This window comes from Triticum urartu, chromosome 4A (genome assembly GCF_056163025.1).
Source record: "Triticum urartu cultivar PI428250 chromosome 4A, HENAU_Tu73, whole genome shotgun sequence".
NCBI lineage: Eukaryota > Viridiplantae > Streptophyta > Magnoliopsida > Poales > Poaceae > Triticum > Triticum urartu.
Window position 1 is genome coordinate 561,354,939 of NC_141876.1, and position 26,890 is coordinate 561,381,828.

Consider the following 26,890-nt stretch of genomic DNA (forward strand, 5'->3'; position numbering starts at 1 on the left):
AAAGAAATATGGCCTGGCGCCGAAGTCAAGTCGATGCAGAGCGTCGGCGTGATGCGGTAAAGGCGTGGCAAAGCCTGGATTCGCAGGTCGGTCCGAGCTCCGAGTGCGGCGTTCGCCGGACTATGTACGGAAACTGACCGAACCACCATGCGACTATCGTTAATGCAGCCACCATTTGATAGACCTGTGTACATATGACGGACAAACCAGAGTAATAATCCCTTGGGAAAAATGAACCCAAACAAGTAAAAAATACTGGGATTAATAGCACCTGGTTTATTTGTTGTAGCAATCCGAAGGAAGGTGATTCCTAAAATTGGGACCCGCTCCGCACACCCATTGCCTGATGAGCGATAAAACGACGGCATGGCAATGTTGGTAAAGGTTGACTCGCCGAGGCAAAGCCCTCGGCCCAGCTAACGTGACGGAGCTGGTCAGCTAGTGACGCCGAAGTGTCCGGAGTAGGTTGATGAAGAGATGGCGAAGCCCCCGGTCCAGCCGAGATGTCGAAGCCTCGATGTCAGCCGATGAGTCGAAGTAGGTCGGCGTGATGGACACCAGCTTGAAGAAGCAATAGTGCGGCCATGTCGATGCAGGTCGTGACGTGGTCGATGCCGGCTTGATGAAGCGACCGTGCGGCGATGCCGGTATGCCTGCTCCGTGTAATCCATGGGGCGGCGATGTTGGTGATGATTTATCCTTCGTGATGCCGGGCTCTTGTTCGGCTTGCCGAGATGATGATCCGAAGAAGTTGAGCTCGGCTCAACAAAGTGACGCCGTGTCTAGCGCAGGTCGGCAGCCGTGGAGTAATATTGCCGGATTGGTTTGACACCAGCATGATGTTGAAGATCATGTTCAAAAGATCTTACAGTTAGTGGGATGTGTTCGGAAACAAAACACAATACCCCTTACAAAACTTCCTTCAAAAGGGATGTCCGAAATCCAGTTTATAAAAAAGATGAACTTGGGTCGGATTCGTTTTCGCGCAGAAAACAGATCCGAAAAATGATGCACTAATCGGAAGGTTCCCGGAGTTTGGACGGTCGGATCAAGCCGAAATTTTGAGAGGTGGTAGATATAGGAATTCCGCAGCCGATCAACGGTTGGATCTTCCAAAGGACATCCGAGCTAGAAGCTGGACACCATGCCCTAAACTCATCCAAATTCCCGTCTAGATTTGACAGGGCTCCGGTATATCGTGGATTGCCAGAGATTCCTCTATCGGAACTCGACGAAATTTTCCATGGTTCTTGTAGACTCAATTCTGCACAATTCCACCAAAGCGATCGTCAGAGCGATACTCGAGGAGGTGGTGGTGGCAGATACGAGTTCGTTGTCCAGAAAAACAGCACGGTCGCTTGAGGGCAATGTTGACGTTGAGCCCCCGAGCTCCATAGATGATTCCTCCGTGATCTTGATAGAGATCGGAGTTGATGTTTGATGAAGGCCCTCGTCCGGACATGGTGATCCGAACACGGGGCGCAATTCTTGGTCGAACCAAGGTGACCAGTCGAGCTGGTGACGAAGATGCTGAAGTCGCAGTTCATCTGCAGGCAAGCCATCGATCCTTTTGTCGATCACACAGCGGAACTCTCAATGAAAGCACCAATGTCAGTGTCAAAACCGGCGGATCTCGGGTAGAGGGTCCCGAACTGTGCGTCTAGGCGAATGGTAACAGGAGACAAGGGACACAATGTTTTACCCAGGTTCGGGCCCTCTTGATGGAGGTAAAACCCTACGTCCTGCTCGAATAATATTGATGATATGGGTAGTACAAGAGTAGATCTACCACGAGATCAAGGAGGCTAAACCCTAGAAGCTAGCCTATGGTATGATTGTTGTATATATTGTATCTCTATCGACTAGCCTGGCCTCGGTTTATATAATGCACCGGAGGCCTAGGATAACAAGAGTCCTAGCCGAATACACCGGTGGGGAGAAGTCCTTGTCTTGATCGCCAAGTCTTGTGGATTCTTCCTTGTATGCGGTAGCCGTCCGAACTGGCCCATGAGTATACGGCCACGGGGGTCCTCGGCCCAATCTAATAGATCGGGAGACGACGTGGTGAGTACCCCCTAGTCCAGGACACCGTCACCCCCCCAAGCCCAATACGAATTGGGAAGGGGGCCAGCCCCCCTTTCTTTCCTCCCCCTTCCTCTTCCTTCCCTCTCCCTCTCCAAATAGGAAAAGGAGGAGTCCTACTCCCGGTGGGAGTAGGACTCCCCCTTGGGCGCGCCTCCTCCCCTTGGCCGGCCCTCTCCTCCCCTCCTTTATATACAAAGGAGAGGGGCACCCCATAGACACAACAATTGATCTCTTGGATCTTTTAGCCGTGTGTGGTGCCCCTCTCCACCATAGTCCACCTCGATAATATTGTAGCGGTGCTTAGGCGAAGCCCTGCAACAGTAGAACATCAACATCATCACCACGCCGTCGTGCTGACGGAACTCTCCCTCAAAGCTCGGCTGGATCGGAGTTCGAGGGACGTCATCGAGTTGAACGTGTGCTGAACTCGGAGATGCCGTGCGTTCGGTACTTGATCGGTCGGATCGTGAAGACGTACGACTACAGCAACCGCGTTGTGCTAACGTTTCCACTTTCGGTCTACGAGGGTACGTGGACACACTCTCCCCTCTCGTTGCTATGCATCACCATGATCTTGCGTGTGCGTAGGAAATTTTTTGAAATTACTACGTTCCCCAACAGTGGCATCCGAGCCTGGTTTTATGCGTTGACGTTATATGCACGAGTAGAACACGAGTGAGTTGTGGGCGATACAAGTCATACTGCTTACCAGCATGTCATACTTTGGTTCGGCGGTATTGTTGGATGAAGTGGCCTGGACCGACATTACGCGTACGCTTACGCGAGACTGGTTCTACCGACGTGCTTTGCACATAGGTGGCTGGCGGGTGTCAGTTTCTTCAACTTTAGTTGAACCGAGTGTGGCTACGCCCGGTCCTGGAGAAGGTTAAAACAACACTAACTTGACGAACTATCGTTGTGGTTTTGATGCGTATGTAAGAACGGTTCTTGCTCAGCCCGTAGTAGCCACGTAAAACTTGCAACAACAAAGTAGAGGACGTCTATCTTGTTTTTGCAGGGCATGTTGTGATGTGATATGGTCAAGACATGATGCTATATTTTATTGTATGAGATGATCATGTTTTGTAACCGAGTTATAGGCAACTGGCAGGAGCCATGTGGTTGTCGCTTTTATTGTATGAAATGCAATTGCCCTGTAATTGCTTTACTTTATCACTAAGCGTTAGCGATAGTCGTAGAAGCAATAGTTGGCGAGACGACAACGATGCTACGATGGAGAACAAGGTGTCACGCCGGTGACGATGGTGATCATAACGGTGCTTCAGAGATGGAGATCACAAGCACAAGATGATGATGGCCATATCATATCACTTATATGATTGCATGTGATGTTTATCTTGTATGCATCTTATTTTGCTTTGATTGATGGTAGCATTATAAGATTATCTCTCACTAAATTTCAAGATAAAAGTGTTCTCCCTGAGTATGCACCGTTGCCAAAGTTCGTCGTGCCCATACACCACGTGATGATCGGGTGTGATAAGCTCTACGTCCATCTACAATGGGTGCAAGCCAGTTTTGCACACACAGAATACTCAGGATAAACTTGACGAGCCTAGCATATGCAGATATGGCCTCGGAATACTAAGACCGAAGGATCGAGCGTGAATCATATAGTAGATATGATCAACATAATGATGTTCACCATTGAAAACTACTCCATTTCACGTGATGATCGGTTATGGTTTAGTTGATTTGGATCACGTGATCACTTAGATGATTAGAGAGATGTCTATCTAAGTGGGAGTTCTTAAGTAATTTGATTAATTGAACATTAATTTATCATGAACTTAGTCCTGGTAGTATTAGCATATCTATGTTGTAGATCAATAGCTCGCGTTTAGCTCCCCTATTTTATTTTTGATATGTTCCTAGAGAAAACTAAGTTGAAAGATGTTAGTAGAAATGATGCGGATTGGATCCGTGATCTGAGGATTATCCTCATTGCTGCACAGAAGAATTATGTCCTTGATGCACCGCTAGGTGACAGACCTATTGCAGGAGCAGATGTAGACGTTATGAACGTTTAGCTAGCTAAATATGATGACTACTTGATAGTTTAGTGCACCATGCTTAACAGCTTAGAATCGGGACTTCAACGACATTTTGAACGTCATGGATCATATGAGATGTTCCAGGAGTTAAAGTTAATATTTCAAGCAAATACCCGAGTTGAGAGATATGAAGTCTCCAACAAGTTCTATAGTTAAAAGATGGAGGAGAATAGCTCAAGCAGTGAGCTTGTGCTCAGATTATCTGGGTACTACAATCACTTGAATCAAGTGGGAGTTAATCTTCTAGATAAAATAGTGATTGACAGAATTCTCTAGTCACCATCACCAAGTTAGTAGAACTTCGTGATGAACTATAGTATGCAAGGGATGACGAAAACGATTCCCGAGCTTTTCATGATGATGAAATCGATGAAGGTAGAAATCAAGAAAGAGCATCAAGTGTTGATGATTAACAAGACCACTAGTTTCAATAAAAGGGCAAAGGGAAAGAAAGGGAACTTCAAGAAGAACGACAAGCAAGTTGCTGCTCAAGTGAAGAAGCCCAAGTCGGGACCTAAGCCTGAGACTAAGTGCTTCTACTGCAAAGGGACTGGTCACTGGAAGCGGAACTGCCCCAAGTATTTGGCGAATAAGAAGGATGGCAAAGTGAACAATGTTATATTTGATATACATGTTATTGATGTGTACTTTACCAGTGTTTATAGCAACCCCTTGGTATTTGATACTGGTTCAGTTGCTAAGAGTAGTAACTCGAAACGGGCGTTGCGGAATGAACAGAGACTAGTTAAGGGTGAAGTGAAGATGTGTATTGGAAGTGGTTCCAAGATTGATACGATCATCATCGCACACTCCCTATACTTTCGGGATTAATGTTAAACCTAAATAAATGTTATTTGGTGTTTGCGTTGAGCATGAATATGATTTGATCATGTTTATTGCAATACGGTTATTCATTTAAGTTAGAGAATAATTGTTGTTCTGTTTACATGAATAAAACCTTCTATGGTCATACACCCAATGAAAATGGTTCGTTGGATCTCGATCATAGTGATACACATATTCATAATATTGAAGCCAAAAGATGCAAAGTTAATAATGATAGTGCAACTTATTTGTGGCACTGCCGTTTAGGTCATATTGGTGTAAAGCACATGAAGAAACTCCATGCTGATGGGCTTTTGGAATCACTTTATTATGAATCATTTTGATGCTTGCGAACCATGCCTCATGGGCAAGATGACTAAGACTCCATTCTCCGGAACAATGGAGCGAGCAACTGACTTATTGGATATAAAACATACTGATGTATGAGGTATGAGTGTTGAGGCTCATGGCGGGTATCATTATTTTTTGACCTTCACAGATGATTTGACCAGATATGGGTATATCTACTTGAAGAAACATAAGTCTGAAACATTTGAAAAGTTCAAAGAATTTCAGAGTGAAGTGGAAAATCATCGTAACAAGAAAATAAAGTTTCTACGATCTGATCGCAGAGGCGAATATTTGAGTTACGAGTTTGGTCTTCAATTTAAACAATGTGGAATAGTTTCACAAACTCATGCCACCTGGAACACCACATCATAATGGTGTGTCTGAACGTCATAACCATACTTTATTGGATATAGTACAATCTATGATGTCTCTTACCGATTTACCACTATCGTTTTGGGGTTATGCATTAGAGACAGCTGTGTTCACGTTAAATAGGGCACCATCTAAATCCGTTGAGATGACACCATATGAACTGTGGTTTGGCTAGAAACCTAAGCTGTCGTTTCTTAAAGTTTGGGGCTGCGATGCTTATGTGAAAAAATTTCAACCTGATAAGCTCAAACCAAGTCGGAGAAGTGCGTCTTCATAGGATACCCAAAAGTAACTGTTGGGTACTGCTACCTCTTGAGCACTGCATTGGTTTTCCCCGAAGAGGAAGGGGTGATATGCAACAAAGTAGCGTAAGTATTTCCCTCAGTTTTTGAGAACCAAGGTATCAGTCCAGTAGGAGGCTACGCGCGAGTCCCTCATACCTGCACAAAACAAATAAATCCTCGCAACCAACGCGAATAGGGGTTGTCAACCCCTACACGGCCACTTACGAGAGTGAGATCTGATAGATATGATAAGATAATATTTTTGGTATTTTTGTGATAAAGATGCAAAGTAAAATAAAGGCAAAGTAAAGAACTAAGTAGTAGGAGATTAATATGATAAATATAGACCCGGGGGCCATAGGTTTCACTAGTGGCTTCTCTCGAGAGCATAAGTATTTTACGGTGGGTGAACAAATTACTGTTAAGCAATTAACAGAATTGAGCATAGTTATGAGAATATCTAGGTATGATCATGTATATAGGCATCACGTCCGAGACAAGTAGACCGACTCCTGCCTGCATCTACTACTATTACTCCACTCATCGACCGCTATCCAGCATGCATCTAGAGTATTAAGTTAAAAACAGAGTAACGCCTTAAGCAAGATGACATGATGTAGAGGGATAAACTCATGCAATGTGATGAAAACCCTATCTTGTTATCCTCGATGGCAACAATACAATACGTGCCTTGCTGCCCCTACTGTCACTGGGAAAGAACACCGCAAGATTGAACCCAAAGCTAAGCACTTCTCCCATTGTAAGAAAGATCAATCTAGTAGGCCAAACAAAACTGATAATTCGAAGAGACTTGCAAAGATAACCAATCATACATAAAATAATTTAGAGAAGATTCAAATATTGTTCATAGATAGACTTGATCATAAACCCACAATTCATCGGTCTCAACAAACACGCCGCAAAAACAAGATTACATCGAATAGTTCTCCACAAGAGAGGGGGAGAACATTGTATTGAGATCCAAAAAGAGAGTAGAAGTCATCTAGCTAATAACTATGGACCCGTAGGTTTGAGGTAAACTACTCACACTTCATCGGAGGGGCTATGGTGTTGATGTAGAAGCCCTTCGTGATCGATGCCCCCTCCGGCGGAGCTCCGAAACAGGCCCCAAGATGGGATCTCGTGGATACAGAAAGTTACGGCGGTGGAATTAGGGTTTTGGCTCCGTATCTGATCGTTTGGGGGTACGTGGGTATATATAGGAGGAAGAAGTACGTCGATGGAGCAACAGGGGGCCCACGAGGGTGGAGGGCATGCCTGGGGGGGGGGGGGGGGTAGGCGCGCTTGGTGGGGGTGGGCGCGCCCCCCTACCTTGTGGTCTCCTCTTTTGTGTCTTGACGTAGGGTCCAAGTCTCCTGGGTCTTGTTCGTTGAGAAAATCACGTTCCCGAAGGTTTCATTCCGTTTGGACTCCGTTTGATATTCCTTTTCTTCGAAACCCTAAAACAGGCAAAAAAACAGCAATTCTGGGTTGGGCCTCTGGTTAATAGGTTAGTCCCAAAAATAATATAAAAGTGGAAAATAAACCCAATAATGTCCAAAACAGTAGATAATATAGCATGGAGCAATCAAAAATTATAGATACGTTGGAGACGTATCAGGTACATCTTCTATCACAGATCCGAAGGCAAGATATTTGTTGCTGAGAATGGATCCTTTCTAGAGAAGGAGTTTCTCTCGAAAGAAGTGAGTGGGAGGAAAGTAGAACTTGATGAGGTAACTATACCTGCTCCCTTATTGGAAAGTAGTTCATCACAGAAATCTGTTTCTGTGACTCCTACACCAATTAGTGAGGAAGCTAATGATGATGATCATATAACTTCAGATCAAGTTACTACCAAACCTCGTAGGTCAACCAGAGTGAGATCTGCACCAGAGTGGTACGGTAATCCTGTTCTGGAGGTCATGTTAATTGACCATGACAAACCTACGAACTATGAGGAAGCGATGATGAGCCCAGATTCCGCGAAATGGCTTGAGGCCATGAAATCTGAGATGGGATCCATGTATGAGAACAAAGTGTGGACTTTGGTTGACTTGCCCGATGATCGGCAAGCCATAGAAAATAAATGGATCTTCAAGAGGAAGACGGACGCTGATAGTAGTGTTACTATCTACAAAGCTAGACTTGTCGAAAAAAGGTTTTGACAAAGCTCAAGGTGTTGACTACGATGAGATTTTCTCACTCGTAGCGATGCTTAAGTCTGTCCGAATCATGTTAGCAAATTGCCACATTTTATGAAATCTTACAAATGGATGTCAAAACTACATTCCTTGATGGATTTCTTAAAGAGTTGTATATGATGCAACCAAAAGGTTTTATCGATCCTAAAGGTGCTAACAAAATGTGCAAGCTCTAGCGATCCATCTATGGACTGGTGCAAGCATCTCAGAGTTGGAATATACACTTTGATGAGTTGATCAAAGCATATAGTTTTATACAGACTTGTGGTGAAGCCTGTATTTACAAGAAAGTGAGTGGGAGCACCACAACATTTCTGATAAATATATGTAAATGACATATTGTTGATCGGAAATAATGTAGAATTTTCTGGAAAGCATAAAGGAGTTTTTGAAAGGAGTTTTTTCAAAGAAAGACCTCGGTGAAGCTGCTTACATATTGAGCATCAAGATCTATAGAGATAGATGAAGACACTTGATAAGTTTTTTCAATGAGTACATACCTTGACAAGATTTTGAAGTAGTTCAAAATGGAACAGTCAAAGGAGTTCTTGCCTGTATTGCAAGGTGTGAAGTTGAGTAAGACTCAAAACCCGACCATGACAGAAGATAGAGAGAGAATGAAAGTCATTCCCTATGCCTCAGCCATAGGTTCTATAAAGTATGAGATGATGTGTACCAGACCTATTGTATACCCTGCCCTGAGTTTGGCAAGGGAGTACAATAGTGATCTAGGAGTAGATCACTTGACATTGGTCAAAATTATCCTTAGTGGAATAAGGATATGTTTCTCGATTATGGAGGTGACAAAAGGTTCGTCGTAAAGGGTTACATCGATGCAATCCAGATGACTCTAAGTCTCAGTCTGGATACATATTGAAAGTGGGAGCAATTAGCTAGAGTAGCTCCGTGCAAAGCATTGTGGACATAGAAATTTGCAAAATACATACGGATCTGAATGTGGCAGACCCGTTGACTAAAATTCTCTCACAAGCAAAACATGATCACACCTTAGTACTCTTTGGGTATTAATCACATAGCGATGTGAACTAGATTATTGACTCTAGTAAACCCTTTGGGTGTTGGTCACATGACGATGTGAACTATGGGTGTTAATCACATGGTGATGTGAACTATTGGTGTTAAATCACATGGCGATGTGAACAAAATTATTGACTCTAGTGCAAGTGGGAGACTGAAGGAAATATGCCCTAGAGGCAATAATAAAATTATTATTTATTTCCTTATATCATGATAAATGTTTATTATTCATGCTAGAATTGTATTAACCGGAAACATGATACATGTGTGAATACATAGACAAACAGAGTGTCACTAGTATGCCTCTACTTGACTAGCTCGTTGATCAAAGATGGTTATGTTTCCTAACCATAGACAAAGAGTTGTCATTTGATTAACGGGATCACATCATTAGGAGAATGATGTGATTGACTTGACCCATTCCGTTAGCTTAGCACTTGATTGATTAGTTTGTTGCTATTGCTTTCTTCATGACTTATACATGTTCCTATGACTATGAGATTATGCAACTCCCGTTTACCGGAGGAACACTTTGTGTGCTACCAAACGTCACAACGTAACTGGGTGATTATAAAGGTGCTCTACAGGTGTCTCTGAAGGTACTTGTTGGGTTGGCGTATTTCGAGATTAGGATTTGTCACTCCGATTGTCGGAGAGGTATGTCTGGGCCCACTCGGTAATACACATTACTTAAGCCTTGCAAGCACTGCAACTAATGAGTTAGTTGCGGGATGATGTGTTACGGAACAAGTAAAGAGACTTGTCGGTAACGAGATTGAACTAGGTATTGAGATACCGACGATCGAATCAAGTAACATACCGATGACAAAGGGAACACACATATGTTGTTATGCGGGTTGACCGATAAAGATCTTCGTAGAATATGTAGGAGCCAATATGAGCATCCAGGTTCCGCTATTGGTTATTGACCGGAGACGTGTCTCGGTCATGTCTACATAGTTCTCGAACCCGTAGGGTCCGCACGCTTAAAGTTTGATGACGGTTATATTATGAGTTTATAGTTTTTGGTGTACCGAAGGTAGTTCGGAGTCCCGGATGTGATCATGGACATGACGAGGAGTCTCAAAATGTTCGAGACGTAAAGATCGATATATTGGACGACTATATTTGGATACCGGAATGGTTCCGGGTGAGATCGGAATAATACCGGAGCACCGGGAGGTTATCGGAACCCCCCGGGAGGTATATGGGCCTTAATGGGCTTTAGTGGAAAGGAGGGGAAAGGAGCAAGGGAGGCCCCCCCCCAAGCCCAGTCCGAATTGGGAAGGTGGCCGGCCCCCCTTTCCTTCCTCCCCCTTCCTCTTCCTTCCCCCTCCCTCTCCAAATAGGAAAAGGAGGAGCGCGCCTCCTCCCCTTGGTCGGCCATCTCACAGAGGAGAGGGGCACCCCATAGACACAACAGTTGATCTCTTGGATCTTTTAGCCGTGTGCGGTGCCCCTCTCCACCATAGTCCACCTCGATAATATTGTAGCAGTGCTTAGGCGAAGCCCTGCAATAGTAGAACATCAACATCGTCACCACGCCGTCGTGCTGACGGAACTCTCCCTCAAAGCTCGGCTGGATCGGAGTTCGAGGGACGTCATCGAGTTGAACGTGTGCTGAACTCGAAGGTGCCGTGCATTCGGTACTTGATCGGTCGGATCATGAAGACGTACGACTACATCAACCGCGTTGTGCTAACGCTTCCGCTTTTCGTCTACGAGGATACGTGGACACACTCTCCCCTCTCGTTGCTATGCATCACCATGATCTTGCGTGTGCGTAGGAATTTTTTTGAAATTACTACGTTCCCCAACAAAAGGCAACAAACCTGCTTCTATGATTCAACCGCCTCCGCAGCCTCGGGTTCAAGACCGTATACCTATCCCCGGTGCGGCAAAATGGCATATCCCCAGTGATCCGATCCTACCTAAGGCAGCGGTAGAGGCCATATACGACGATTAAAGGAGACTTCATGACAATGTGCTGCGGAGAGAGAAAAGGCTGATCGCCTCGAAAAATCCAGGATACCCGCTCTGCGTGGTTAAGATGCCGCAGCAAAGGTTGTATGTCGACACATTCCCCGCGGAGAAGTTCTTCCTTCGATTCGATTACATCTTCGACATGTTTCACTTGAAAAAGCTGGATTTTACGTTTGTCCGCCTTTTTGCCTTGTACATGAACTACATCATCAGGACTGAGCAGATACCTTATATCTGTGTCACTGACCCGTACTTCATGCACGAAGGCTTCTTGGCAGTCTGCCCAAAGCACCGGAATACACGAGTAACTACATCGCCGATTTCATGGTCGACAATAAGGACAAGGAGACGATTCTCGTGCCTTATCATCCCATGCAAGTCATCAGCGTGGATATCCTTCCTTCGATTTCAATCATTTCATTTGCACGCGTGGAGGCTAATTTGAGGTGTACTTATTTTGCGCAGCGACGGGCGCGCCGTCCTCATCATCCTTTACCCCCGATTCTCCCACGCTCTTTACTTGGACTCGTCGAAGAACATGAAGAAAAAGGATTACACCCACATCAAGTCTGTTCTCGACAGTTCTATCTTTACCTACGGCCTACGGGGTGGAGAGATCACGCTCAAGAAAGCAAGGAACCGCGCGCCTGCCTTCGGCCATAAGACCGACTTCTGCTGCATCCAGCAATCGAGTGGTACTCTCAGTGATGGATTCTATGTCCTCCACCACATGCTGGAGTACAGACGGGATCAGCAGAACCTTCGCATGTCACCTAGATCCGGCGATGCCCATATTCTACAGTGGGTAAATAACCTAGGAGATATCCCGGATCATTGACTTCGAGCTGAGTTCTATCACATCCAGCATGAACTTGCCCAAATCATCACGAAGGAGGTCCTCGGAAAAAACAGGGTTGTTCTATGAAGAAGGGGAAATGTCGTGGGAAGACGTCCAAACACGCGTATCAGCTCAGCGTCTCGACCTGAAGCCTTTCACTGCGCTCGGGGACTATCTCCCTAACTTGGATGGATGGCACGGCATCTTGGAGTGATTGAGGATATATGACAAAGTGCCCATTTAGTCCATACTTTCTCTATGACGAAACTTTGAGTTATGCACGACGAAACTTTACTTGTGATGTAATTAAACCGTCCTCCTCAACTAGCAAAGATCACTCTAGTTAGGGCATTTTGGGTACGATGAACTTTGTTATTTATGCTTATGATATGTTGCTTCTATTTTTGCCAAGTCTGTCTCTTTCTGTTGCTCAACTATATATGTTGCATATTATCGACTCATGTGACGATGCAGGTACATAGATCATCGATGGCGAAGAAGTGCTACGCCACGAGTATACGACGAGTGGCCGAAGTGTCAGGCCCAGGTGTACCGGTTTCCGAGCGATAGCCAGAGAGGGTTCGATAGCAGAGCCGAAGCGGAAAGTAGTTAGTTTAGGTTCACGCTAGTGCGAGAGAGGGATATGAACCGGTGCCTCAAGAAGTACTACATTATGTATGATGAGACATGTCATGTAACTTGTATAGCTATATCGTGATTATGATGTGACGACATGATTTGTGTTGGATGATATGATGAGACTATTATGTGTATGATATGATGAGCATATTGCCAGTTTATGATATGAGTAGAATACTGTATAAAATCTGTTCAAAAACATCGCAAATACATAGCAAAAAAAGATATGTGAAAATGTAGTAGTAACACTCTTTAGCGTTAAACAGGAAAACGCTGCTGCTAAGCCACTTAGCAGTAGCGCTGGTATGGACAGCGCTACTGCTAAGTAGCTATAGCAGTAGTGTGGGAAGAAACGCGCTACTGCTAAGCGTTAGTTGTAGCGTCGTATCAGTAGCGCGGTGATAGCCCTTAGACCCGCACTACTGCTAGGCTTTTCCCTAGTAGTGTCTGTATGTAGGACTGCTGCTGCTGGTAGTTGTCGGACTGGGTGGGATCTGAGTCTTCCACATGTCCGTCCTCATAGGCCCCTCCTCTTCCCTCGCCTCCATCATGGATGATGTCGAGAATCTCCTTGTCAGCGTCGTACCCTGACTCCCATGCTCTAGGCATTGCAGCTAACAGCGTGCGGGCACCCATCTACTCTCGGCCCGCCGTCTGTGCCCGGACGAGCTGCGATGAGGAATACTTGGAGAAGAGCGGCGTGACGTTAACGTCGACGATGTAAGCACCGTATCGGTGGGGGCTCCGAGCTACTTGGCGGCGTAGTAGTACGGAGGCTTGTAAGGCTCCGGCCGCGGCGCTGTCTGTACTGTGGGCGTGCCCTTCTGGCGGCGCCCGCCATGGAAGCCAAGACCGCCTCGTCCGCCATGACCTCCACGCCCAACGCCACCACCAGGCCCACCGGCGGCCAACCGCTTCTTGAGTTTTTCCTCCTTTGTGGCCTTTGCTTTGACGCGGCGAGTTTGTCGTGTCGCCGAGCTGATCTTTCGGACAAGCGTTATGCTCGGATCCTCCGGCACCTCCGTCGGCTCCATCTCCAACAGGTTCTCCAATGTCGGCGACGACGGAAGAAAGGAGAGGGTGGGAGAAAAGAGCGGGAATTCGGCAGAGAGCGGTGGGGGATGAAAGAAGAGAATGGGGAATTTTGACACGGAAACAATGTGGGATGCTTCAAAAGCGCGGGCTCCGCCTTCCTTTTGGATGAGTCGGGCAGGAGGGGGCAGAGAGCGATGTTTCGCGTGTCCGAACTCCTGCAAAGCCCCATCCCTCTGTTTGTCTTCGGTTTGCGGAAAAGAACACGTCTGGATCGTATTGGATGGCTTTTGCGGTCTGGACAGCACGGTCCAAACGGATACGGTAGGTTTGCGGGTCGATGTTCGGAGATGCCCTTAATACTCTATATCTATCGATGGATCTGCAGGAACTAAAATAAAAACTTCGACAACCAGCGTGACGTGGGAGGCTCTTGTATCTGCAGCTGCGCTTTCACTCGAATCAAAAGAAGAAAAAGATACAGCTGCTCAACAAGTTCCTCTTGATACCGGTGCGACACGCGTGCCACCACGAGCTCCAGCACCGTGCGGAATCGAAGCTCGCGCTAGGCGCTCGTGTCCTGCGCACCTCGCCTGACCATGTTCCCTTTTCTATTCCTTCTCCTCTGGTCGATGCTACTCCAGGTGGAGGCGGTGGTTGCTTCGCCGAGCACAGTCGGTAGTTGCCGAGAAGTGGCCGGCGGAACTGGGAGTTTCATAGGATACCGCTCCTAGCTCCTACTAGTACCTAGCTTAGCCAGGATTGACTCGCGGGAACGAGCAAGTAGTGGAACCGGTGCTGTGCTAGGCATGGGACGACGCCGGAAGCGCGGACGACAGCAGAATCCTGTAGGCTCCCATTGAAAATGATATCGACATATTATTATAGGAATGGATCCCCCCTCCCGTCCCACCCACTACTGTGGTTTATCGTGTCATTCAAAACGCGTCCGTCTGCGGTCAATCGACAGGTTCATTCACACGGCCAGTGTCACTTTAAATCTACCGTAGTTTTTTGACCGAGCGTCAACTGTCACTGCTCATGTCTCCTAGATGCATCATCGCCTTCAGGAAGCAGACGTTGCCATATCAGTCATCAGGCCGGGCTAACGACCTGTGCTTGGATTCGTTAGCGCGGAACTGTCGGTTGCGAAGTCCTGATAATTGCAGCTGCGAGATCTGGAAAGCAAGGGAGAGCGAGAGGAATCTGCCCTCATCAGCGACCACCACGCTGCTGCCCAGAAGAGGACAGCTCCCATGAATCCTCTTGCGCCAAAAGAGGCAGCAAGCAACGCTTCCGAGTGTCTTTTTTTTTTCCAAGCATAGCAACACTTCGAGTTGGCGCTGCGACGCCACTGGAAGCAGCACATCACACAGAAACGACACGCGAGAGCACAACTTGCACCAACCACGGGCGGGGTTTGATTTAACGACTTGATTTAAGTACACACACAAAAAAGATGGGCCTGATTAAGACGATGATGACACGACGACAGCGCACACACGCGGATTAAGTAGGTAACCTGCAACTCCGGTACTAATTAAAGATCGCTCCCTAGGCTACAAACGCTCAAATTCAGGCTTGTGCGCTCAGCAAGACAGCGACGAGGCGCCTGCGCACTGCATGGGAGCTGGCTCTACATCAGCAAGCTGCGGATGATGGCCGCTTGCGCGCTGCTCATGTCCGAGGTCGCCAGCAGCTCCGACAGCCTCTCGCTCAGGTCGTCCACCTCCCGGTGCAAGCTCCTGATGTAGGTGCACGTCTCCTGCAGCACCCTTGAAGATGGCACCTGGATTTGGGGAACCAAAGGGAAATTAACGGGTCTGCTGTCAGGTCAAGATCATTATAATGTTAATGATAGCTAATGCAGAAAGTTGAAGCGTCGGAAGAGCATGCAATTGTAGGATTGTCGAAGACATAGCTGATTAGTTCATCATCTACTAGGCTTTATAATATACCCAAGGAATTGAACCGTAAGCAATAGGTCGTAACTACAACAAAGCAGTGGCCAATTTCTTTGTGTGTGAAGAAGAAGAAGAGTCTAACCATAATTTCTAGAGCTACCATTTGCTGCATGTAAAGAGAGAATGCCAATGATGAATGATTACGTACTCTATCATTGCCCCGGAGACGCGCCTCGGGAAGGAGGTCCTGCAACTTGGAGACAAGGTCGCTGATTTGCTCGTCAGTGATCCTCGACGAGCCGGACTGCCTTGACCTTGACCTACGGCTCGACATCACTGCAAATGTGAGTGATCGGATGTACTTAGGAATTGGATGCTTGGCAGAGAGAGCCCAAGACAGTGAGGGTTTATGGTTGGAGTGAGACAAGTTTGAGAGACAGAAGTGGTGGCAGACAGGGACGGAGAGGAACTAAGAAGAAGTGGTGTTGGAAGAGAGGGAAGACAAGTTGTGCATGGGAGAAAGAAATGAGTGGCTACTAGGGTGTTAAATAGTGGCAGCTGCAAACCGAGAAACCCAAAGGGCAGGCAAGAGGAAGTGAGCTTCTTCTGATCTACACAGTGCTCAGCCCAGTACAAGACCCTGACCTATAGGGACAAAACCAAACTATGGTCCAAATGGCAGTCACATGCAGGAAGTATTAAACTGAAAGCGGAACTGCCAAGAGAGAGACAGAGAGAGGGAGAGAGACCATACTGAGGAGCTTGTGCGAGTCTCATGCTACTCGTGCATCGCCGCTGCAAGTGGGAGGAAGCTTTGAACAACAGGGGATGAAGTGCTGGTGGGAGAGACGACTTGGAGGCCAGTACTGTCAGAAGGAGAAACACATGCCATGTTACTTGAACTGCCAAAATATGTGTGGGTTTATTGTTCTTGCCCCCACATTATGTACTCAATATTTGTATGAAATAAGAACAGTGGCTCTACAGTTACTGGTAGATGGCTTTGTTTGCGGCTCTATTTGGACATGTCTAGGGTTCAGTGTACACCCATGCATGAAGCACAACTCTCTTGTCTCCGCAAACACTAGGTCCCCGAGGAACAGTGATACCGGGTGAATTCCAGTCACTACTCACTACTCCATAGATGCGCAAGTGCCTCCTAGACAATGTAATTATGGTGACATTTTTGTACAGTTTCCTAATTCCTATCTACATATCTATCCTGTCAGATCAGAAATTTTAGCAATCTCAGCTTTGCTCCTTATGAAAATCTGCTCTTGCATCGTAACTTATAAAAATATAGCTAATACCATGCACAACTGCTGAAACATGAGTGCATGAACCAAACCGATCAGTTAATAGATATTTCCGGCACTGAATACCTCACAGTGTATCAGATTCAGCAGTGTCATGATGCTGACTGGTCTCTTCGATCATTTGGCACCCACGGCCCATGTCTTGCGGCGCCTGATAATCAATACATGTATGGGGCACATTGACAAGTGTTATTACACCCACACATTATCAGGCGGAATCAAGGCCAATACTGTGGGTTCATGTATCAGATCGGTGCACTGTTTCAAGTACAGAAATGGAGTGAAACAAAGGAATGAGCTGGTTGCAGATAAATTCATACTTGCAATTTCGTGAAATGATTACTCACTGAAACACTTTGGTTCCCCTACTTCAGTCATTCTCATTCTTGTTCTGTTGCTCAAGTTGACCTTGTATAAAATGATGTAGCCAAGCTTCCTAAAAGTATGACAGCGAAAATGATCGACAAGTTAGTTAGAAACACTGAAAGTACCGGAAAAAAACCAATATTTTGGTATATGCAATAGAGTATGCATGTACTAATGCTGAGGATCTAAAACAAAACAATAATGCCTTCTGCAAATTTGAGATTTCCAATATATTAAGCATGACCAATTAGCATATCTGAATCATGTATGCCCTTTCAGCTCCCAACAAACTCTCGGGAATGTATCAATACATGTAGGCTTACACAGTTTGCAACATAGTTTTACTTGATGACTGTATTATGGGAAAAACACTCCCATGTATCAGCCACAACATTTAGCTCTGTAAGGAACAAGAGTAGATGCATTGGACTATATATGGCACCAAATATGTTTGCAAAATGCACCCCTACATACAGATCATAGTAGAATGAATCTGCCCTTCCAGGAAAGAGTTGCTGGACAACTCAGAAGAATCATTGGGAATTTGACCAGTCAATGCAACGAGCCAGGCAGTACAGCAAGTATAGTGCAACTGCCAGCTTTATTCTTCAGTGACCTGACACCTGAGCTAGTAGGACACATATTAGCCCTTCGTACCCTCTAGAAGCTTAAGAGACAGTATTAAGATGTGAACATGACAGCAAAACCTCAAAATGTAAGCATGTGGGTAATTGCATTTTGGCCCAAATTTCTACTCACAAAGTAAATCCCAGTTGCAAAGTCTCAGCTTTCGCAAACTAGTGGCTAGTTTAACTATCAACATAGTAAAACATCATAGCGGAACATATAAAGTTTCCAGGCAGCTCAATATGATTGATCATTTCAATCCTTAGATTATAAGCAGGTACTCCCTCCAATGCAATATGCCACAATTTGCCCATCAGCGATGATAATGCACGCCATTTAAGAGCTCAAGAGATCTAGCATACTAGTGTGAAACTTAATAATAGCAGAAACGCATCTTGTATTGTAAGATAATTTGGTAATGACGAACTAATGACATCGGACATGCACGAGCTGGTTAATAAAGATCCTATTAGCCTGATAACGATCTGATTAGCCAGCCAGTCACAGCATATACATGCACTAAAAGTTCTCTTTGTCTCAGGAATATTCAATTCACAAGATCCACTGGCAGTAGTACAATAATGCTGGATCATTAGGTGCTGCTGCTCTGAGCGTAACTACCATCATACAGCTTGCCTAGAATACCAATTGCAGGGTAAGCTACTCCCAAATGACCATTTTACACATAAGTACGATGAGAAAACAATATAAAATATCAAATCTCCAATCAGAACCAGCTAGTTGGTGATGATCCGGGCGTATCTTGATGGCAGCATGTCTCACGGGGCACATGTAGCTGGATCCAATTAGTAGAAAACGCCTACAGGTTATCACGTGGACATGGTATTGTTTATGAAGAAACCCCTTGGCCCCAGCCCTCCACCCAAGGTCACACACTCCAGTGAGATCAATCTCTTGTTTAAGTCTGCACTTGACCAATTAAGAAAACAAAGAGTACTGCTTATGTACTATACAATAGGCCAAGTAGGCCTGCCTGCTAAACAGATGCTAGGAATCACATGCATTATCTTATCGTATTGCGCTACATTAACAGACCCTCACATGCCTTACATACTTTAGATCTGTCACCTTGTTCGTGCGTAAACTTTGAAAAGAGATATGTGAATCATGAGGTCCAGGTAAATTTTGTAAAGAAGATCAGCACGGACAATGATGAAGCCTCATGGTCTGATACTGAAAAGATCCTCAAAAGGCAGGTCCTGCTCAGTTACGATAAGAATATGCAAGATGCAAATATTGGCCACCAAAATTGGTCTTTCCTCAACATTGGAATGATTTGAGCATCAGCTGGATAATCTTTTGACCACCGACCTCCGCACAACATGATGGAGTCGTACTGGTCAGCAAGACTTTACATGTATCACAGTTAGTTTACATTATCACCTTGTTGCCACAACAAGCAAATAACTCTTTACTAGACAAAAGAACAAGTGAATTCCAGAACAGAGTGACAATGTAGTGACATCCTGAATGAAGATAAATCATACTGACGAATGTGCCTAGAGGTGTAGACAGGCAAAACAAACAATAAATTACCAAGGTTGATTTTGTAAGGCAAGAAGCTTCCACTCACTATATGACTAACATGGTTCTTAATGAAATGACAGGTACCACTCTGACACAAGAGAGGGAATCATATGATCTGGAGATACTGAAGGTCAGCTGTATTCAGTTCAACACTCCTGCAAGATGACTGGCTATTTCTAGGAAATCTAAGACCTACTTGCTAATAAATATTAAAACTAAGGTTCTGACAGCACTCTCAGTGCCCAACAACCGAAAGGATACAATATAACTAGTTTTCAGTTAACAAGGAAAAGAATCCAGATCTTGCTGCAGAACCTCAACATGCTCATCATTGAAAGCTAGATTATACTAGGGTGGGCGGTTGGTAAACAGGAAATTAAAATAAATATTCTAAGCTAAAGCTACAATCAGTGCACATCTACTAGTTCAGGCACCATCGGCTAAATTTATACCCTGGTATTGAGTTTCAGGTGAAAGTCATTCAGAACTGGACAAAAATGAAAATAGTTGAAATCCGCCAAAAGGCACCTAAGAACGCACTGACACTACGAAGCTGAAAAATCATGTGCTAGTAATGGCTGCAGAACACGAAATACAGTGTGTAGGTTACCCAAAGTGATTATGCCGGTCTGGGGAGGCATTTTCGGGAATAGTGTTCGCGAAAGGAAGTGTGCAAGTGCACACGTCGACGCCGAAAGGTTCAACTCCCTTAGTTCCATCTTCCATGCATATCATAGCCACCATATATTCATGCCTAAACTTTGGTCCATGTGTATCTGTTTTAGCCAAATAAACTACTGCGAGTTGAACACTATGGAAATAAGGTAGTGCTTCATCTGGGGAGCAGCAATTTTAGTTAAAACAATAAAGAGAATCACGATCGCCTAATGGAGGTACTAATTTTCTGATCGTAGAATTTTGTCTCCGGGCGATTGGGTAGCCAGTTCTAGCTCAGGATGGTTTCCATGATAGTAATAGTCTCATAGATACAAGTTGATTGACCACATAAACTCCTAGCACTGAATATTTTTTTCGACTGACCCTAGCACTGAATATTCCGTACGGTTCTTCCATTCATTGTTGAAAATACCATCTGAATTTCCCAAATGTTAGTTTCTCCAACGACATGAGCATAAACTCAAATATCCAAACTAGGATGGACCAGATAAAATTAAGCGTGCAAAAGTGCATGTTGTTCTTGATAAAAACAAGCGTGCAAAAATGCATGTACCGGGGGGGGGGGGGGGGGGTCCAGAAATCGCACTCTTTCCAACCACATTACAATTTTTAGAGGAAAACGATAAACAATGAAGTATGCACCTGTGCTGACACCACATATGTTAATATTATTTTGTTGTTTTGCCAAGGTTTACGTATTAGGCAAGGGGGGCCATAAATAATTGGAGCCACGACTCTCATCCGTTTAAGTTTATTTTTGCTAGGTAAATAGATTACATCATAACTCACACACACAGAAGGGTTCATACTTAATACTTGGTAAAAGTTCTTCTCTAGAAGCAGTAAGAAAATTGCATCTGCGATCAATATGCAAACATCTTTGAAGTATTTGGTTACAATTTCCGGTTCTGATGCGATCAGTATACATATTTTACATGCTAAAATACTTAATCAGTAAATATGTGTGTATCCTTCAATAATTTATTACTCAATCTAGTAAACATGATTATAGGCTTATAGCTACTGGGTTGATGCAACAAAATTTCTAAAAAAAAACAGCAAAATATAGCTAGACTAGAAAATCTATTTGGTTTCATGTTTATCAAGAGGTCCAAGATTGAGAATTCTAGTTCAACAGGTGAATCTATATTCAAGAATCGTTTTCACCAAGCCATGCATTTCAGTTTACTAACACATATTTAGTTATGGATCAGAGATGTGAAAATTGTTGGTTCCAGAGAACGGGTGATAGTTACATTTGGGTGATTTATCAAGTACAAAAGTTGTTTAGACGGATACTGTAACCATGGCATTGGTAGTCCCAAATATTGTTTTGTGAGTGGTAGTACAGGCTGAATAGAGTAGAAGAGAATGAAAATTCGTTGAGATAATTGCAGCCTATGTGTAGCGTAATGTCTGTCTGCACACAAACAAGCTCCCTTTTACACAAAACCTACCACATATTCAGATTCAAAACCAGAGAAGCTTGATTCTCAATGATTGGATAACTAGTAAATGAACCTTTACGTTTGTTTACAAGAAATGATCTATACTGCTGGTTCAACAGCATCGTTAAATGTAACCTATACTGCAGGTCACTGGAGGTTTCAGTAGCTGAATCGACTTATGTAGTAGCTACTTACTGAAGGTCATGGGAGGTTCCAGATCAGTAGCTAAATTTACCAATGTAATAGCTTCTTAGTTAACATAGAGATAAAAGCACGAGCCCAGAATCTAGACTCTAGAGCAACATAGTTAAATCTTTCCATGGTTAAAACACATAGCACTTGCAGAACTAGAATTCACACAGTAATGTTAGTAACAAAGAAACTAGGCCGTCTGAATATATCATCAAGTTTTTGCTTCCTACTCTGTCACTCTGTCGCATCTCTCAAACAAAGGTAGGTAGTATGAATATATCATTTAGTCTTCGCTTCCTACTATATATCATAATGCCCTGTATCTCATTAAAGGTGCATCAAAACATGATTCCCTAACGAACAAAAAGGTGGATCATATACAAATGAACTCATAGAAGATGGAAGCCTTTTTGGAGTTGGACCAAGCAATGATTTGCAAACATCGATTAAGATCAAACTGGCCCTGCAATTGACATATCAAATTTCTTGACTGCTTTGTTCGTGTGGACACACCCAGAGTTTGGAAGGGGCACTTGGTCCATCCATACCAAGGAAGACCTTTCCGATTTCCTAGCATGGCCCTGCAGTTTACTAATGCATTTTTAGTTATGGATCATAGATGTGAAAATTGTTGGTTCCAGAAAATGGGGGATAGTTACATTCGAGTAATTTAACAAGTACAGAAGTGTTGTTTAGAGGGATACTGTAGCCATGGCATTGGTAGTCCCAAATGTTGTTTTGTGAGTGGGTAAAATTTGTTGAGACATAATTGCAGCATAATGTATGTCTGCATGCAAACAAGCTCCCCTTTACACGAAACCTACCACATATTCAGATTCAAAATCAGAGAAGCTTGATTCTCAATGATTGGATAACTAGTAAATGAACCTTTACATTTGTTTACAAGAAAGAAGTTCCCTGAACCCGTCATCTAAACCGCAGGTTCAACAGCACTGTTAAATGCAATCTATAGTGCAGGTCAGTGGAGGTTTCAGTAGCTGAATCTACCCACGTGGTAGCTTCCTACTGCAGGTCAGGGAGGTTCCAAATCAGTAGCTAAACCTACCAATCTAATAGCTTCTTAAGTAATATTCAGCTAAATGTACCAGCCCAACATCTAGACTCTAGAGCAACATAGTTAAATCTTTCCATGGTTAAAACACATAGCACTTGCAGAACCAGAATTCACACGGTAAGGTTAGTAATAAAGAAACTATACGGTCTCATTTAGTTTTTGTTTCCTACTCTGTCACTCCACATCATCCCTCAATAAAGGTAGGTAGTCTGAATATATCGATTAGTCTCCGCTTCGTACTATATATCATTCTGGCCCGTATCTCACTAAAAGTGCATCAACACATGATTCCCTAGCGAACAAAAAGGTATTTGATATACAAATGCACTAATACAACATGAAAGCCTTTTTGAAGTTGGATCAAGCAATCATTCGCAAACACCAATTAAGATCAAACTGGCCCTGCAATTTTATTTTATTTTATTTTGTTTCCTGAATCCTTTGTTTGTGTGGACACACCCAGAGTTTGTAAAAGGGCACTTGATCCGTTCGATTAGCAAGGAAGACCTTTCTGATTTCCGAGGATGGACATCTCACTGTTCGTACTGAACTTTTATCAGTTTGAATATATGAAGCGGTCTGGGGGCTCCATTCCTTTCTGTATTATTAATAGCACATGCCATGATCAACATCCTGATAATTAGGGTGTCTCTACCAACATAGGCCATTAATGCAACCACCTAAGCACCTAGGCATGGAACTATCCAAGCGCAGCAACAGCATTTCGAGGAAATGGTAACCGCAGCATAATTATCAGCATTGACTATTTGATGATAGCGAGCACAGGCGTAGCTCTAGCGAGCGAAGCACAAAAGTAAGCTAAATCCTAGGCGGCAAAATATATCTTACCACCGTAATAAAAGCAGGGCACCGATTTATAAGAACACCAGATTGCGCGAAGGGGGGAACTTACAGCGAAACCCTAGCGGGAGATGGCGACATTTTAGGGGAGATGGCGGCGGGAGGTCGCGCCATTGGATAGGATCGAGACAGAACGCCACTCGCGGCAGAGGGGCAGAGAGACAAGCGAAGAGAGGGAGCGGAACTGCGGAGGCGATCTGGGCGCGGCGGCACCGACGCCCCTCCGCCGAGACGAAGCCAGGGGTGGGGAGCGTGCCGGCTTCAACTGGGCTAAACTGGGCTGAATTCCTTAGCTCGATGGGCCGGTAAGGTGCTTTGTGACGGCCGTTAAGGTTCAGTTTAAAGGCAAATTAAAGATGGGCCTTGAATCGGCGAAATGGGCAGCCCATAGCATTATAGCTCGTAGGCGCGGCCCGGTCGCGTGTGTGCGTGAGGGAGCTTGGGCTGACGGATTCTCTTTTTTTTTTTGAGGGGGGCTGACGGATTCAACGCAGCCCATCGCGGCACGCGGCTGGCGCCGGAGACCGCAGCCGCGTGGGACGCGAACGCGACCAGGCAAGAGCCACGCCCCAACCACCCACCCACCCACCCAACCGCCGTCGCACCACACGGGGTACGTACGTGCGTGCGTGCGTCCCCATCCCTCCAACGGACGGACGGAGACGGCGGCGGGCGTGCAGCCACGGCCGTGCGCGCAGGCAGCGAAAAGCGCCAGCAGATGAATCCCGATCGTTTTCGTCGTGAACCCAGCGCCGGCAGTCCCTCTCCCTGTCCAGCCCAGTTGGGCGCCAGCCCGGCCACATGACCAGGCGCCAACGCCATCCAGCGACCTCGTCACGCCTCGTGTGCGCTGCGTGCGTACTCCACGTCAGAACACGCACAATGACTCAGACGGGTCGAGCTACCGTCCAAAACGGCGTCGGTGTGGCCGTGCCAGTACTCTCTCTGTATCATCATCAGCTGCTGCCAGGCGAGGAGCGCAGCTGCAGGCGGGCCGAAGCAAACAGACAGCAGAGTGGTAGTGGCGGTACACGCGCCTTTATTGCCGGTCCACGGGCTCGCGCTCACACATCTCCGCTGCGTTTGTTTCCAGGACCACACCCCGGCCATGGGCCATGGGCATGCTAGCCCATCAAGATTCAGGGAGGAGCGACCAACCCCATTGAATCCGTCTGCCCAGCCGTTGCATTTCCTCCGATCTGCGAGCCAGAGGAGAGGACGCACGCACGCATGCACCTGAGAGCCGAGGGTTTCAGAGCCAGCCACGCCCCTGCCCGCATCAGCGGATCAGCATCGCAGGGCGTACCGCGCAACCCTACCCGCTCTGCCCGTCCGTGTCGATCTTCGCCGGGGCCCGGCCCGGGGGAGAACAGCAAGGGCGGTGTGGTGGGTGGTACCGCGCTGGTGGTGGTGGTGGTAGCAGTACAGGTAGTTTTCCTGAAGAGAGGCAGAGGCCACGTACTACTACCACTCGTATCGTACTGCATGAATTATTCTGCGTTGGCGAGCGGATGGATCGATCTGGGTGGGGCGGGGTGGGGTGGGTTCGGTACGACGTCCCCATCGGCGGTGAGGTGACGACAGGACGATTGGATTGACCGGCTCGAGCCATCGGCATGGGAAGACAAACCTAACCGAACCCAACCAAACGCGTCGGCGTCGTCGGCCGCCGTATCGACCGCTCCGATCGCGTGTGCTGGCCGTGTGGGCGCGGCGGCGGGCGGGCGGTGACGCGACGTCGACGGACGGGGGCGGACCACATCAACGGAATGGACACCCACGCGACGGTTGGATGGATATCGACACCTGGACCAACCGCGCCGGCACATCAGTCACCGCGCCTCTACGTACGTGCGTGCGCGTATACGGCGACGGATTGGACAGGGGTGGGCCGCGGTGGGAGGAAAAAAGGTCACGCGGCGGCGGCGGCGGCGGCCGGCGCGACGCCAACGTACACGACCAGAGTTTTCTAGCTAGGCTGGTGGGAAGCGGCGCCTCCGGACTGGCCTGGCCCATTATCATTTCCTCGCCAGCCACTTTTGATACGTAGTACAAAAAAGTGTCAGTGTCGTTTTTTCTTCTTCTAAATTTTTTTACGGCATTTTCTTCTTCTATCTGTCACGATCGACCCCGCCGTGCACACCGGCGGCCCGCTGGAGCGTTGCGTCGGTGAAGGCCGACGACGATCTCGATCGACAAACGGCCGTCTTTGAAAAATGAATGGTTGGGGCCTGTTCGTGGCTGATCGGTTCACCAAAGGGAAAGTAAAACAGATTTTATATATCTACTCCACACTCCACACTCCACACAGTACTATAGTACTCCACACAGGAGTAGTACGTAGTACCGGCCTGAGATGCATTGAATAATTTTAGGTCAAGGGTGGCTTCAAACAGAAGGCAAGGGCAAGGAAGGTCGAAAAGCCAGTCTATGGATCGAGCGAATCGTACTAGTAGTACCACTCCTACTCCCTTGGCGTGGTGGTGTTCACCAGTCTTGCACGGATCGCTCAATGAAAAGCAAGCCCTCCCCTTCCCTTGAAATGACATTTAATCCGAGCCTCTGCCCTGCCAGCAAACGCAAACGCAAACGCAAGAAGAAGCCGCCACTGCGTGCATGCATGAGCATGAGCATGCAGCGCAATGAAATCATTGGACCCGCTCGCTGCCGCTAGGTGTGGTGGAAGGATAGCGAGATCAGGTGGGCCTTGAACATGCTTGCGTAGAAAGAAAATATCCCGTCGCATCGCATCGCACACATAGCCGGGCGGTTAGTTAGGCGTACATACATGTGAGCTCCTCAAGCCAAATAAGTCGCTTTATTAGAGAGAGAGAGAGAGAGGGTGGGTGGTCACAGGCGCACAGCTCACGCCACACCACCGAGGCCGATCTACCCATCGTACGTGCACGTGCCGCCGTCCATGGGGCCGCTCGCCTCTCTCACCCTGCAGCGTCTCTGTTCCCACTTCTTTTGCCTCTACCTAGCGAGGCCTTGTCGCCACTCGCAGCGTGTACGCGCGCACGCACAGCCCTATAGCGCTACAGTCTTTTTCTTTGGCTTTGAACCCAGCCCAGCCCAACCTACGCGCGTACCATCTCCTACCTACGCGCGTACCATTCTCCTACCTATAGCTATTGTGGTACCGGCCG

The 26,890-nt window shown here is 46.2% G+C and overlaps 1 protein-coding gene and 1 long non-coding RNA gene across 3 annotated transcripts; both read right to left on the bottom strand.

The window, feature by feature from the left end:
- Window positions 1-15,124: 15,124 nt before the first annotated feature.
- On the bottom strand, window positions 15,125-16,260 carry KDR (basic helix-loop-helix (bHLH) DNA-binding superfamily protein). Its single transcript, XM_048716442.2, has 2 exons — window positions 15,839-16,260; window positions 15,125-15,515 (listed from the first exon to the last, which is right to left on the bottom strand). The coding sequence occupies exons 1-2, from the start codon at window positions 15,962-15,964 to the stop codon at window positions 15,363-15,365; spliced, it is 279 nt and encodes a 92-aa protein (XP_048572399.1). The 5' UTR covers window positions 15,965-16,260; the 3' UTR covers window positions 15,125-15,362.
- An 823-nt stretch (window positions 16,261-17,083) lies between these two features.
- Window positions 17,084-25,996, bottom strand: LOC147976627 (uncharacterized). Of its 2 annotated transcripts, none has more exons than XR_015601607.1 (3): window positions 23,794-25,996; window positions 17,787-17,935; window positions 17,084-17,382 (listed from the first exon to the last, which is right to left on the bottom strand). It is a non-coding gene; the product is annotated as an uncharacterized LOC147976627 (long non-coding RNA). The 2 variants fall into 2 exon arrangements; XR_015601608.1 differs by having other exon boundaries at window positions 17,150-17,204; window positions 17,294-17,935.
- Window positions 25,997-26,890: the final 894 nt, after the last annotated feature.

Coding starts and splice junctions, on each gene's coding strand:
- KDR (XM_048716442.2), bottom strand. CDS start 15,964: ATGTCGAGCCGTAGGTCAAGGTCAAGGCAGTCCGGCTCGTCGAGGATC. Junction 15,516..15,838: donor GTCTCCGGGGCAATGATAGA/GTACGTAATCAT, acceptor CCCCAAATCCAG/GTGCCATCTTCAAGGGTGCT.